Consider the following 15,376-nt stretch of genomic DNA (forward strand, 5'->3'; position numbering starts at 1 on the left):
AAACTATTTGCCCCCTTCCTGATTTCTTATTCTTTTGCATGTTTGTCACACTTAAATGTTTCTGCTCATCAAAAAACGTTAACTATTAGTCAAAGATAACATAATTGAACACAAAATGCAGTTTTAAATGAAGGTTTAAGTTATTAAGGGAGAAAAATAACTTAACTGTGGTTTATCACACCTGAGTAACACACCATTTCAGAAAAAGAACATCATACCAACAGTAAAATATGGTGGTGGTAGTGTGATGGTCTGGGGTTGTTTTGCTGCTTCAGGACCTGGAGGCTTGCTGTGATAGATGGAACCATGAATTCTACTGTCTACCAAAAAATCCTGAAGGAGAATGTCCAGCCATCTGTTCGTCAACTCAAGCTGGAGCGATCTTGGGTGCTGCAGCAGGACAATGACCCAAAACACACCAGCAAATCCACCTCTGAATGGCTGAAGAAAAACAAAATGAAGACTTTGGAGTGGCCTAGTCAAAGTCCTGACCTGAATCTTATTGAGATGTTGTGGCATGACCTTAAAAAGGCGGTTCATGCTAGAAAACTCTCAAATAAAGCTGAATTACAACAATTCTGCAAAGATGAGTGGGCCAAAATTCCTCCAGAGCGCTGTAAAAGACTCGTTGCAAGTTATCGCAAACGCTTGATTGCAGTTATTGCTGCTAAGGGTGGCCCAACCAGTTATTAGGTTCAGGGGGCAATTAATTTTTCACACAGGGCCATGTAGGTTTGGATTTTTTTTCTCCCTAAATAATAAAAACCATCACAAAACTGCATTTTGTGTTTACTTGTGTTATCTTTGACTAATAGTTAAATGTGTTTGATGATCAGAAACATTTTGTGTGACAAACATGCAAAAGAATAAGAAATCAGGAAGGGGGCAAATAGTTTTTCACACCACTGTATAAGAGAAGCATTATCCATTACCATCTGTCCAGGCACAAAGTATGGCTGAGTTCCTGTTGCTTGAGTCAATGTGTCTCTGTGTTCCTTCACTCCATTTGACAGACATCTATGCATGCAGCAGGACAACAATCCAAAACACATCAGCAAGTCCACCTGTGCGTGGCTCAAAAAAATAAAGGTTTTGGACTTAAATCCAAATGAGATCCCTAAACAGGCAATTTATGTTTGAAAACGGAATTAAAACAAACAAATACTAGACTGCAGTTATTAACTCGAAGGGTGGCACCATCAGTTATTAGGATTAGAGGGCAATTACTTTTTCACATAGAGCCAGGAATGTTTGGACAGCTTTATAATGAATAAAGAACATAATTTAAAAACTTAATTTTGTATTTACTCTGATTATCATTGAGTAATACTACAATTTGTTTGATGATCTGAATTGTTTAAACGTAAAAAAAAAGGGGGGGCTGTAGCGGTGTCCAATATCCGCTAAGAGGCTGAGTAGTAGAGTAAGTCCGTGACGCGTTTTGATGCATAAACAAAGAAGTTTTATTTACGACTATGAAAGTATTAAAGCAAATGATAACAGTAAAGCGTAAAATAGACAGCAAAGCAATATAAATCTAGGCAAAGGATCAAAAAACGATCAAAACGGTCAACAGAAAGTGAGCGCTCTAGCTACCCACCCCCTTCCTGCACACAGTAAAAACTACCAGATATTTAAGCACCTAGGCCACAGTGAGGTAGACAAACAGGAAACTATCATTTCAAAATAAATGTCTAACCTTTCCCGCACCTACAGGGGCAAATACTTTTTCACGAAACTGTAAATTTCATCATGTTATTATTCGTGTGACTTTTCTGTAAAGGACCTTAAATGAACCTAACTAATTATACTATTTGGTGAGTAATTTCACCACAACAACTAATCACTGATCACCAATGATTATTTATTATTCCCATGCCATTAAAAATTAAAAACAAACAAACAGAAAAAAAACTAAATATACATTCATAAAAGCATCAACAAATTTAAATAAACACGGCACACATTAGTCACATGGATGCCCCGTGTGTGTCTTTGGGATGAGTCCGGTGTCTGGGGACGGTTTCACTCTACCATGAAGACGGTTCTGGCCTCGACTGGTGTTAACAGCTGTTTCTCTGAGGACTTGACTTGGCTGCAGTTGCTCAATAGTTCAGGACTGTAATTTCCTACAAGAGTCTCCAGTAACTACCTGGACTCCATATTAACATCAATTAACATCAACTGTTATAGCTGAACTGCCTAACACACCTAACACACAGTATGACTGCAGATCAATTCCTGCTCTCTGTTTTACCCAGATGAGGATGGGTTCCCTGTTGAGTCTGGTTCCTCTCAATGTTCCTACCTATTACCATCTCAGGGAGTTTTTCCTTGCCACTGTCACCCTCGGCTTGCTCACCAGGGACAATCTGACCAGTTTGATTCACAATCACATTCCATACAAACTTAAAATAATTCTTTTGATTGTGTAAAGCTGCTTTGGGACAATACCAATTGTTAAAAGCGCTATACAAATAAAATTGAATTGAATAACACATATGGAATCTTTAAACCGGCGTCCTTTTTTCGGACATAATTTTTTTTTTTTTGTTCGCATGCAGAAATAAAAATGAGTTTTCTCTGTAGCAGTTCATTGATTTCATAAATGCAACACACAATAGTTAATAGTACTGTACATAGCAAGGTAATATATATATATATATATATATATTAAATGTTATCTTCATTTTAGATGTCAGGTGATTTTTTGGCTTGTGGTGATTTCTGTGTAAAACAGGTGCAAATAGCTCGGACAAAAAGGAAACAGTGAAAATCTTTCTGAAAAAAAAAATCACAATTAACACAATAATTAAAATAAACAAGTAATTAGAAATACAAATGTGTTTCTTTATTCCTCTTCTAATAAACCAATATCTCTTATTATTCCAGCAAAATTCTTGCCTTTTTTCCTTTCATATTCCAAGTGATGGAAAATAATTACAAATAAAATCTTTTTTTTAAGACTAAAAAGTAAGGAGGGAAACCTATCACTTTCCAATTACATTTCCTATTTGGAAACTAAAGAAATGCTCCCTGAAAGTGGAGACTTCCCAAACCCAAACTGGGAGAGGATCACATCCCGCTAAAATGACGACGAGCGCATGTGCTTGTCTTACCTTCCTTGACCAGCAGAGGGGGTTGTGTGCACATGAATCCTCGAGGAACAAGCTCTTAGGCTGGAAGGCTGCCAGGCTTCGTCAAGCTCCATCTCGCCTTCGCTAGAGAACTGGACGTATTACGTCATTCCTGACGCGGCGACTCGTACAATTTGCGCGTGCGCCAGCTCTGTGAGGCGTTCCAGCACGGGTTACAAAGTAGCGTCTTGGCCCCGCCCACTTTATGCCCCACCTCCCTCCAGCAGCAGCAGCAGCAGCGGATCGATTGCTCAGGCCTGAGCGCGGGGGAGAATGGGGGAGAGAGAGCACACTCCTGTCGCTGTTTAAACCTGAGTCCAGGATCAATGCGTGAATAACTGCGCTCGAGCCGAGTGTGTGTGTGTGTGAGAGCGGCAGTGTGTGTGAGGGCTCGAGTGTGTCTGGGGTTTAGGATTTACAGGGTCGATCCCGGGCAGATGAGCGGCGGCAGCAGGGCTCCGAATAAAAGGCGGCCTTTCTGCAGAAGGTAACACAACACACACACACACACACACACACGAGAGAGAGAAAGCTGAAAGGGGCGACAATGAAACGCGCTTTCTCTCTCTCTGTGTGTGTGTGTGTACATTGCGGTCAGCTTTTGATCCTGAAGATCAAAGAAAAGATAAAAGTCCATGTTTGTTGTAAATGTTTTTTTTTTTTGCTTGTGTTTGCTTTAAACGACTGCATTTGTGTGTGTGTGTGTGTGTGTGTGTTGGTGGCGGCTCTTAAGCTGGGTTGGTCTGCAGTGTGTGTGTGTTAGATCTTTACACACATAAGACTTGACAATAGACATAACACTTCTGTCTTGTTTGTTTGTTCTGTCTGTCCTAAGAAGTGTATGTGTGTGTGTGTGAGAGAATGTTTGTTTGTTTATCTTGAACATCTAAAAGGCTTAATTCTTCTCCTATATTATAATTCAGTACACAGAATAGAGAAGCCTGTGTATTTTCACAGGTTTATATCATAATCATCATGTTGTTATAAAGAACACTGCTTTCTAATGGTGTGTGTGTGTGTGTGTGTGCGCGCATCCGACAGCCCTGTGCTCCAGCATGTAGACGCCTCCTCCTGTAGTCTTCGCCAATGAAAATGGAGGAGACGGCCCTGTCCGGCATGGACAACAGCAAAATGGAGGTGTGTGTGTGTGTGTGTGTTACACCCACTTGTTTTGCTCGCATAACAGAGTGTGACGTTCCACTGGACGCCAAGTTTGACTCCCTTCCGAAGAGAGCGCGCGCACACACACACGCACACACAAACACCTGCGAAGAAGACGCAGGAGCCTGATGAGTTCTCATCACGTTAAAGAAAGTCGAGATGATGTCATACGATTCACGCCAAGGCTTCTCAGAGCAAGTCGATTCGTTATCCTGACACGTTTCCTTTTCAGACAGGAAGTCAGGGGTCAAGTGTTTGAGGCATCACAAACATTCCAAACACTCATTTATGCTTCGCTTATGAATTATCGACCTCAGATCCTGCCAGTGATCATTTATGACATCACGAATCGTATCTGAACGTGCCGTGGTTGTTGTGACGGTCGGTACATTGCTGTGTGTTTTTTTGTTTTGTTTTTTACTGCAGGGCATCGCTCAGGAGATCCTCTCCGACCTGGTGGAGGACGCATGTCTGGGGCTTTGCTTCGAGGTTCACCGGGCCGTCAAGCAAGGCTACTTCTTCCTGGATGACACGGACCAAGAGAGCACGAAGGACTTCGGTACGTGACGATCAGTAAATGCATAAAACTGATTAAAACGTGAAGGCGGAGTCCTTTTGGAATCGTGAATCAATGTATAGCGTTTCCTTTTTGGTTTTTGTCCCCCACCCCCAATGCTGTCCAGATACAGGAAGTGGCTGAAAACAAAACAATGCCTTTCATCCTATAGTGCTTGTGGTGTGATGTCTGTTCAGTTCCTCCACTCGAAACTTCCTACGTTCAATTGTTTAACTTTCGAGAAAGGAAAAAAAAAAGGATGAGAAAACAGTTCATAAGAAGCATGATGTCGTTATATTCTGTCGTTAATCGCGTACGGGGATAGTGCGTAGAAACATAAAGCACAGATTGACCATGACTTCAGTTGTACAGTTTGCTAGCTGAAGGCAGTACGAAGGCTTACACGCAGCATACATTGAGTTTCTGGGTTTTACATTTCAGCTACTTTAAATAATAACAGGAAGTCAGATAGGCCACGCCCACGCATCCCCATCTTTGCCGTTTCCACTGTGGACTGTCTCACTTCAATCAATAATCATTTAAAATACTAATTATTTACATTTCATGTGTATGGATACTAAAATTGGTTGAGCTTTTAGAAGTATATGACCTGTTTTGGCTTAAATAGTTTTTTTTTTTTTTTTGGTAAAATCTTAAAAAGCCCAAAATCTGTAGTGTCCGTAACCAGGTCAAATTCATGGTGCAATATCTTTTGCATTTTAAAATAATACACTTTTTCAGGTTTATGTCCAAATGTGTTTTTTTTACCTGATAAAAATATAAATGTGTATGCAAGTTTACAAAAAAATCATAGATGGAGAGATAAGAAGCGTTCTGTATTATGCATGATGGTGTTTTATTATCCTTTCTGAAAATTCACTTCCCAATTCATGTCCAGTGAATTAGTCCTGGTTTAGTGCGGACACTCGACTTGCGTCTAGGTGAACTTGGGTCTCTAAACTCGATAAGTACTTTTGTCTTCATGCTTTCTCCCTGTTGCTTGGTGTCACTGTTCGGTTTGTGCCGTGCTGGCAGCTCTGAGAGCACACCTTTACACTTTTTCACATGATCAGTGATAAAAAAAAAAAAGCACTAATCTCATCCTAAAATAATTTAACTAAGTGTTAACTTACTGAGTTTTATTATTTCTTTGACAGAAATCGTGGACCAGCCCGGAGTGGACATCTTCGGCCAGGTATATAATCAGTGGAAGAATAAGGAGTGTGTGTGTCCCAACTGCAGCCGGAGCATCGCAGCCTCGCGGTTCGCCCCTCACCTGGAGAAGTGCCTGGGCATGGGGCGCAACAGCAGCCGCATCGCCAACCGCAGGTCCAGCACCGCAGCACAGGATGAGACAGTTTGATAGAATGTTTTAGTTTTTTTTTTTTTTTTGTCCACACACACACACACACAAGGTTTATTTGAGATGCAGTAGTAGTTCCATCACCATTCTCAGATAAGAAGGTTTTAGACAGAAAAACCCAAAAGGATTTCCAATAAATTAGCATATTCAAAAACAAATTATTGATTTTGTTTATTTGATAGATTAGCTTTAGGCACGAAATAAGCAACATTACTGATACAGAAGAATATAACAATTCAAGATAGACATCAATTCTTTTAATAAATGTATTAAATTTTGTGATTAGTCTGTGGTAAACCAAAAGAAAGGATCAGAATTCTATGTCAAAATTGTATATTTTTCAATTGGTGCAAATTATTATTTTTTCTTTCAGATGTCAACTGTGTAATCAAAAGCTAAACAAAATTTTGCGTAACAATTGGCTTTGGTTGCAACAAACTTGTTTTTAACACTAATAGCTTTGTTCTCTTTTAATTTGGATTTAAAAAAAAAAAAAAGAAAGAAAAAGGAATAGCAAATAGCATATTTTACGGAATCAAATCCGCTTTTTTTTTTTTTTTTTGTCTTATTGCTTTTTTCAAAACTGGTTGGTTTAGTCTGCCCTTTACCCATCTGTGGTCAAATCTGTAATGCTGTATAAATCAGCCATTTGGTTTATGCAAGAAATGTTTAACCCAACGTGTGGAGAGCCCCCTAGTGGCATGAAAGAAAAACCTTATCTTACCACTTATGTGCAGATTAAGATTTTGAATTCCTTCTGAGGCACAAAGGAATGGTGGGGGGGAAGGGGGTAACTCTAGCACCTCTCATTTACAGTGATGCTAGCTAATCATAGTCCCCTCTAAGCTCGTGTGTGTGGTTGGGGGGGGGGGGGGTACTGCTTGTAAGTGTGTGTGGCACGTCAGTTGAAAAAGTTAGAGCCTCGCTTCACGTTGCTCAGAGGAAATTTTTGTTAGCCTTCACGCTTCTCATCTGCTAGCGGCCATGTGACTGGGGAGAGCTGGCGATCACCTGGATTGAATATTTTAGCTTTGTAAATAAACATATCAGATCTTTTATTTTTTTTAAATATATATAATAAACATATTAATTGAATTTCTAGCTTTAAGTATTGGCGAACACCGTCTCACCGGACTGGCTCATCATCCTCGCTCTTTTCCCGCTCTTTCTGGAACGCACTTGTAAAGCAGCTAAGGGTGATTAGTGGGATAGCTTACAGGCTAAGAGTGTCGCTATCAAAGCACGTTTCTGACATTTCCTCTCGTCCACCGCGCAGGATAGCCAGCGGCAACAACACAAACAAATCCGAGAGCGATCAGGAGGACAACGATGACGTTAATGACAACGACTGGTCCTATGGGGCAGAAAAGAAAGGTGAGTGTCAGGGAATTAGCTTATTCATTACAGAAAACTACTACAAATTTAAGCTACTCTGCTATAAAAAAATGTCCTAAATGTTCTCTTCACTGGCTAGTTTTAAAGATGGGGAGAAAATTGATTCAGTTATGAATTACGGTTCTCCAAATATATCCAGTGGGGCAAAAAAGTATTTAGTCAGCCACCAATTGTGCGAGTTCTCTCAGTTAAAAAGATGAGAGAGGCCTGTAATTTTCATCATAGGTATACCTCAACGATGAGAGACAAAATAAGAAAAAAATCCAGAATATCACATTTTATTTGCAAATTATGTTGGAAAATAAGTATTTGCTCAATAACAAAATTTTATCTCAATACTTTGTTATATCCCCTTTGTTAGCATTGACGGAGGTCAAACGTTTTCTGTAAGTCTTCAGAAGGTTTTCACACACTGTTCCTGGTATTTTGGCCCGTTCCTCTATGCAGATCTCCTCTAGAGCAGTGATGTTTTGGGGCTGTCACTGGCCAACACAGACTTTTAACTTCCTCCAAAGATTTTCCCTGGGGTTGAGATCTAAAGACTGGCTAGGCCACTCCAGGACCTTTAAATGCTTCTTACGAAGCCACTCTTTCGTTACCTGGACGGTGTGTTTGGGATCATTGTCATGCTGAAAGACCCAGCCGTGTTTCATCTTTAATGCCCTTTCTGATGGAAGGAGGTTTTCACTTAAAATCTCACGATACATGGCCCTGTTCATTCTTTCCTTTACACGGATCAGTCGTCCTGGTCCCTTTGCAGAAAAACAGCCCCAAAGCATGATGTTTCCACCCCCATGCTTCACAGTAGGTATGGTGTTCTTTGGATGCAACTTTAGAGTTTTTACCAAAAAGTTCTATTTTGGTTTCATCTGCCCATATGACATTCTTCCAATCCTCTTCTGGATCATCCAAATGCTCTCTAGCAAACTTCAGACGGGCCTGGACATGTACTGGCTTAAGCAGGGGGACACGTCTGGCACTGCAGGATTTGAGTCCCTGGCGGCGCAGTGGGTTACTGATGGTAGCCTTTGTTACTTTGGTCCCAGCTCTCTGCAGGTCATTCACTAGGTCCCCCCCATGTGGTTCTGGGATTTTTGCTCACAGTTCTTGTGATCTTTTTGACCCCATGGGGTGAGAACTTGCGTGGAGCCCCAGATCGAGGGAGATTATCAGTGGTCTTATAAGTCTTTCATTTTCTAATAATTGCTCCCACAGTTGATTTCTTCACACCAAGCTGCTTACCTATTGCAGATTCAGTCTTCCCAGCCTGGTGCAGGTCTACAATTTTGTTTCTGGTGTCCTTTGACAGCTCTTTGGTCGTGGCCATAGTGGTGTTTGGAGTGTGACTGTTTAAGGTTGTGGACAGGTGTCTTTTATAGTGATAACAGATGCCATTAATACAGGTAACGAGTGGAGGACAGAGGAGCCTCTTAAAGAAGCAGTTACAGTCTGTGAGGGCCAGAAATCTTGCTTGTTTGTAGGTGACCGAATACTTATTTTACAGAGGAATTTACCAATTAATTCATTAAAAATCCTACAATGTGATTTTCTGAATTTTTTTTTTCTTATTTTGTCTCTCATAGTTGAGGTATACCTATGATGAGCCTATGATATACTTTTTTGCCCCACTGTATATAGTATGACACAGTATATATGTATATGTGTTATACATGGTTGTTAGTGTAATTGGCCGTGACCAGTGATCAGCCTATCAGTCTCAGGTATAAATGATTGTGTACTGACAGAAACACATTTTTTATGGCATTACTTTATCAAAAATGCGTGCAGTAAAAGCGTCGCATCTTTTTTTCCAAACTCTTTGGGCAAATTAATGTCGAACGCACTCATTACACACACTTATACCAGTCTCACAACACCGCCAATCCGCTAATTAGTCGGACATCGCGTATGTTAAATGTGCTTGCAGCCGTTCAACCCGCGCGCTCACTGTTGAGTGGTTGCAGCGGTGCAACTATGCAGCGGTTTAAGGCAGTAAAACGTCTGTTTCTTTACAGTCCTACAGGAGGCGCACTCTGAATTATTTACACATTTTCATCCGGTGTGGGACGAATGAATTAATTGCAAAGTTTGTTTAGAACTAATTATTGGGGAATGACAGAGATACGCGCTGCTCAGTTAAATGTTAAACTCTTATATTTGGAGTTAGTTTGTATTGTTCAAACGCTGCGCTTCGTTTTTACGTCAGAAAACTAAAGTTAGAAGGACAGACTACATTTAATTACTCATTAAACTTTTTTAAAGGTTTAAAATTATAACAAAATCAGGGGAAATGTAATATCGAATCAGGGTGTTCATAAAACCATGATACTGATAGAATCGCAACCATGTATAATAGTAACGCATAATTACATCAGCCTGAGGTCTCGTGATGATACCGTACCGGGAGGTGACTGTCGATTCACATCCGTCTCTCACTTTATTCATCATGAACATATTCTCTAGCTGGTTTGGGGAACAATTCTAACATTGCTTTAAATTTCAATTTGTTTAAAAAAATTTGTGTTTAAAGAAATGATATGGAGTTGTCTTTAACACCAGCTCTTTTTTTCCGTTTCAGCCAAGAAGAGAAAAGCAGATAAGGTATTTTTACATTCTTTGAAACGTCCTGTTCCATTGGTAAGTTTTCTTGCTTCTGTGATGCCTGTAATTCCTTAATTTTTAGAAGAACCCTAAAGAAATGTTGGCCTCTCTAGCATCTTTTTTTTTTCTTCCCCTAGTCTACTGTACATTCATATCATGCTTTAGAGAATTTATAGAGAAGCAAGTCTTGATTTTTTTTTTCTTTTTCCCCTCAACAGAATCCAAACTCACCGAGACGATCGAAGTCACTAAAACACAAAAACAGTAAGTATCTGTGGTGTAGCTACTGAGCGCGGCAGCCATGTGATGGAGTCACAGCGATATCATGATCAACCGCATCTATGGTTTATTATTTGCAAATAGTCGGTGATATTGTAGAAATGGTGAAGTTTGTGAAGTTTTTCCGAAACGTTTGTTTACAGATAAGTGAGAACAGGAACTGTGTGTTTCATAGACGTTCCACGACGTTTATTAATATCATCAACTGTATATGGTTAAACTGACAACTATTTTGGTCATGAAGTAATTTATCGATTATTAAAACAAATCATCGGCTATTTAGTTTAGAAATTGCATCATTACATATTCATGGCTCTTATAGGCTCTTATAAGAATGTTTCCTGCTGATACACATAAAAAAAATGAAGAATTTAAATCTAAAACATAAGGATAAGCAAAGTAGCAGCAATAAAACCTAACATTTATGTACTGTTAACAGATGAAATATTAAGAAAAATTATATTTAAAAAAAATATCTATCTTTGATGTTTTTTCTAAATTGGGGCTAATAAAAGAAATTATCAGCACCTTGTACTTTATGGAAAATTCTACAAAACCGCAATATTCGATAGTACCGTTTCAGTTTTTTTATTTGTTGAAAATATGCACCCGGATTAAATCTGGTGGCTGCAACATCCTCAAAAAAAAAAAACTAAGTTGGTACAGAAACCCCTACTGAATACGCCTGAAACGCTGTCTGACAAACCGTCAAGCCGCTGTAGTGGAGATCGCGATGTGGGCTCGGGGACGTCCTTTCCCGTTGATTTGACTCTCGCGTCGTCCGTTCACACCACAGAGTCTTGTTTTTCTGATCCTGACACATGTTTACCGACTGAATCCCTCACACACTCTGGAGGTTACTGGTTGTGAAGACGTTTTCATCGCCAGGTTCTTCACTCCACTGCACTGAGCAGCAACTCGGGTTTATGTTATTAGTGTTTTTTTTCCCAACTGAAAAAAGAAATGACATTGAGTCAAAATATTGTCCAGCTTCATCTATATTGGATAAACCCCTTCACGTATTGTAGGACGATTTTAGCGATTTCTTAATAATTAATATGAAGTAATCAAATGTCACAAAAAGGAATAAATAAAAATGAATGAGAATCTCTTCAACTGTATGGATTTACAGTTTAAACTTTCGTTACTAGCATTGACCAGATTAATAACAGAAAGTCAATTGAATCTATTGTTTGTTTATTGGGATTTTCTTTAAAAGCCAAAGATCTGTCTTCGTCCTTCAGCTTCGCTGGATCCTAAGCAGCGTCCGGAGTGAAGTTGTTGCCTGGAGACCGGTTTCCGCAGCAGCGACCTCACCGAGAGCTACCCATGATGCCGAGCGGTTCAACTATAAGGACGAAAACGAGAAACTTATCAGCGTCGAATCTCTATTCATTCGGTTTACACAACTGTTTTGTTTTTTTGTTTTTTTTTTCTGGAATATTTGCACAACGAATCAGTGTCCTTGTGTCGATCGTGTAGCCGCGAAACGAACAGCGAGGACGCCGTCGGGCAGAAACGGGCGAACGAAGCAGCTCTGATGTGACTTCGCCGCCTGAACCTGCTGGAACGAACGGCCGGGAGAAGAAGCGTGATCAAGATCAATCTTAATGCTGCTTATTTCACTGTTTTTTATTGTTTTGTTTTTTCACGGTTTTAGTCACATGTTTTTGTGCTGAACCATGACGCAGAAAGACTGAACTGTCTTGTGCTTTGAGTAATTCTGATCATGTAATTGTACCAGAGACTCGACTATTACGAACAATATCTGGCAACTTGAAACACACACGTATTCCTCTTTGGAGAATGAATGAATTTCCACATTTCTCAGATTTTTTTGTTATTGTTGTTCTTGTTGTTTTATTAGTTTTTTTCCCCTTATCTCTGTGTACTCGATGTTTACAGTGTAAAGTAATTATGTCTTGGCTGTGTTGTAACTGTACATATATTTGACTCGTTGAGGAAAATGCTGCTACACTGGCCATGAGCCACATGCTTACAGGCATGTCACACACACACACACACACACACACACACACACAGAATAAACACAACTCGATACGACGTGTGTTTGTGTCTTATGACCGTTTGGTAAAGTTTCAAACATTTTTTTCTCAGAAGTGTCGTATGATTTGGGCTGGAATAGATTCAGTAGATTCGGTCAAAATCCTAATCACAGTCCTAAATCCATGCGCCTGATCCCAGTGTTGCCATGACGGGGTACAGGACTGATTTTTATTTGTTGCACGTCCAACAAAAACACACTTCCTGCTTTACTTGATGATGATACAAAGACTTTCGGCCAAAACATGGTATCGGTGCTAAAAAAGCGTCTCGCCTAGGATGAAATGAGAAGAAAGGATCATAAAACACTATTTTTTATAATGTTTCTTGTCTCCCGATACATCGTTTTTGGTAAAAATGCATACACCTTTAAATTTTCATCAGATAAAGGAAACACAATACAATTTCATGCCCTTTTATGTCTGTAACTTCTTTCAATGATGTTTACTGTCATTTAGATGAAACTTGGCCAATTTAGATTTCATATGGAAAGACATAAACCTGAAAATGTGTATTATTGTAAAATGGAAAATTGTTAAGATATTGCAACATGAATTTGACATGGTTACGGACACTACAGATTATTTCCTTTTCTTATCTTTTAAGCTTTTAATTAAGCAACAATTTTCCCGTCCATACGCTTGTAGAAGCTAACACCAATTTTAGTATCAATGATTATTGTTTGAAGTGAGACAGTATAACGCTGAAAATGGCCATTTCTCCAAAACGGCTGAAGTTAGCAACTTGACATTTTTAGGGACACAAGATTACCTCCATGTTGCATAAACTTCAGAAGGAGCTTCTTTGGCACACACACATTATATGTATAACAAAAAAATAATAAAATTAGCACCAATACTGTGTTTTGGCCATTTAATAAAAATTTCATTAGCTGTATGTTTACCATAAACTAATAACTTTATTACAGGTTGGTATAAAACATGTTTCATATCTTTTATGTGTTTAAAATAGGACACTGTACATTTGTAGCACATGAGCATAAGAACAAGAAATTCATTTACATGTTAATAACTTAATATAATTCATTGATTATGAATATAAATAATGAAATATTAAACAGGTTTTATGGGGAAAAAAGTTTAGTAATTCAACATTTAACTTCTAACGACACTCGAGTATAAAGTGACCAAAATTCCGGTTCATTTTAGTGATTCGTGTGAATCATTTGATTCAGCTTCTTAATGAGTGTCGACTCCGTCTGCTCCAAAACGAGTCGTTTCTCCTAAGCTGCTAAAAGGCCTGTACAGTGGACCTTGAGAGATTGCTGCTTTTTGCTGAACAAAATCTGTACAAAGCTGATAAGTAACTATATACAATAATTGGCAAAGCATTTCCTACAATATGTGTGTAAAAGTCGGCACAGCACTTGATGTTCATTTAGTAAAGATTTCTTAATTAATGTCTTAGTGCTGTCTTTCACACTGATTCATATAATCATTGTAAACATCTGTAAAAATCTGTGTGTATATGTCTCTTTCGATGCAGAATGTTCCATTGTACTCTGTATTTTTGTGTTTTATGTGTTTTACATCACTTCACTGTGATTACTGTTGTTCCTTTGGCTTCTCTGAGTTTGTAGGTGTCCTCCTGTCCTCCCCTAGGTGTTTTAGCTGATATAAATTAGTTCAAAAAAGCAGTTCGAAAGCAACGACTGCTGTAGCAAATATTTGTGTGAGCTTGTGCACATAAAGGGGTGTGTGTGTGTCCTGAGTTTCCTGGGACAGGCTACTGGCCATCCACAGTATTATCAGTATACTACAGGAAAAACGAACGAATGAACCTCTCAAGAACCTTCCACTATTGTGAAAACATTTTTTAACCCTTTGTTTTCATTTCTTTATATTCAGCCAGAGTTATGCTTAGGTGAAGAAAGCATAGTGCCATGAACTTGGTCAGAATAAATGTCAGTCCCTGGAAATGCAGCTAAAGCAAACAATCATCCATGGGTGGCAAGGCACTGTCAGTTTTTCAGAGTTGTTCAGGCACAAGTCGGGAAATGGATGCTAAAAATGTATCACTGCCTAGAAGCACAGTTAAGTCTATTATTAAGAAGTGAAAGGTATTTGGTATTTCACAGGCCTTCCTTGGATTAGAACGTCGCTCCAAACTAGATGAAAGACCCAGGAGGAAACTGGTCAGAGAGACTAACAGGAGGCCTACAGTAACTCTGAAGCAGTTGCGGGAATTTATGACAAAGAGTGGGCATTGTGTGCATTTGACAACAATATCAAAAAATTCTCCACAAATGTGACTTGTATAGGAGGGTTGCAAGAAAAAGCCTGATCGACTGAGTTTTGCAAAAACACACCTTGAAGATTCTGTGGCCACTTGGTAAAAGGTGTTATGATCAAATAGACTAAAATTTCACTTTTCCAACACCAAACCAAATAATATGTCTTGTGGACATCCAATACAGCTCACCATCCAAATACCATTCCTACAGTAAAGAATGGAGGCGGTAATATCCTGTTATGGTGGTGTTTCTCTACAGCAGGGACTGGAGCACTTGTCACGTTAAATGGATGGGGCTAAATACCATGAAATTCTTGAGGTAAATCTGCTGCCCTCTGCCAGAAAGTTGTCAATGGGAAGAAGGTTTAGCTTCCAACCTGACAATGACCCAAAGTCATCAAAACTGACCACTCAGTGGTTGAAGGAGAAAAAGGTGAACGTCCTCGCATGGCCTAGTCAGAGCCCAGACGCAAACCCCATTGAAAATCTGTGGAATGGCTTGAAGTCTACAGTCCTCAAATGGTCATTGTCAAATTTAACGTAACGTGAGCAGTTCTTTAAAGAAGA

General features: G+C 39.3%; 1 protein-coding gene across 4 annotated transcripts; it reads left to right on the forward strand.

Annotated features, from left to right (window-relative positions):
* Window positions 1-3,327: 3,327 nt before the first annotated feature.
* atxn7l3b (ataxin 7 like 3b) lies at window positions 3,328-12,520 on the forward strand. Of its 4 annotated transcripts, none has more exons than XM_053510873.1 (8): window positions 3,328-3,624; window positions 4,179-4,274; window positions 4,725-4,857; window positions 6,012-6,183; window positions 7,494-7,591; window positions 10,191-10,249; window positions 10,432-10,477; window positions 11,712-12,520. In XM_053510873.1, the coding sequence occupies exons 2-8, from the start codon at window positions 4,224-4,226 to the stop codon at window positions 11,750-11,752; spliced, it is 600 nt and encodes a 199-aa protein (XP_053366848.1). In that variant the 5' UTR covers window positions 3,328-3,624; window positions 4,179-4,223; the 3' UTR covers window positions 11,753-12,520. The 4 variants fall into 4 exon arrangements, with proteins under 4 accessions (XP_053366848.1, XP_053366849.1, XP_053366850.1 ...); XM_053510874.1 differs by having other exon boundaries at window positions 3,329-3,624; window positions 11,737-12,520; XM_053510875.1 differs by having other exon boundaries at window positions 3,332-3,624; window positions 10,191-10,213.
* Window positions 12,521-15,376: the final 2,856 nt, after the last annotated feature.

The sequence above is a fragment of the Clarias gariepinus genome, chromosome 14, assembly GCF_024256425.1.
Source record: "Clarias gariepinus isolate MV-2021 ecotype Netherlands chromosome 14, CGAR_prim_01v2, whole genome shotgun sequence".
NCBI lineage: Eukaryota > Metazoa > Chordata > Actinopteri > Siluriformes > Clariidae > Clarias > Clarias gariepinus.

Excerpts from the sequence above, each read along its gene's own strand:
- atxn7l3b (XM_053510873.1), top strand. The coding sequence starts at position 4,224 with ATGAAAATGGAGGAGACGGCCCTGTCCGGCATGGACAACAGCAAAATG. Across the intron at positions 4,275-4,724 it reads TGGACAACAGCAAAATGGAG|GGCATCGCTCAGGAGATCCT; the intron begins GTGTGTGTGTGT and ends TTTTTACTGCAG. Across the intron at positions 10,250-10,431 it reads TGAAACGTCCTGTTCCATTG|AATCCAAACTCACCGAGACG; the intron begins GTAAGTTTTCTT and ends TCCCCTCAACAG.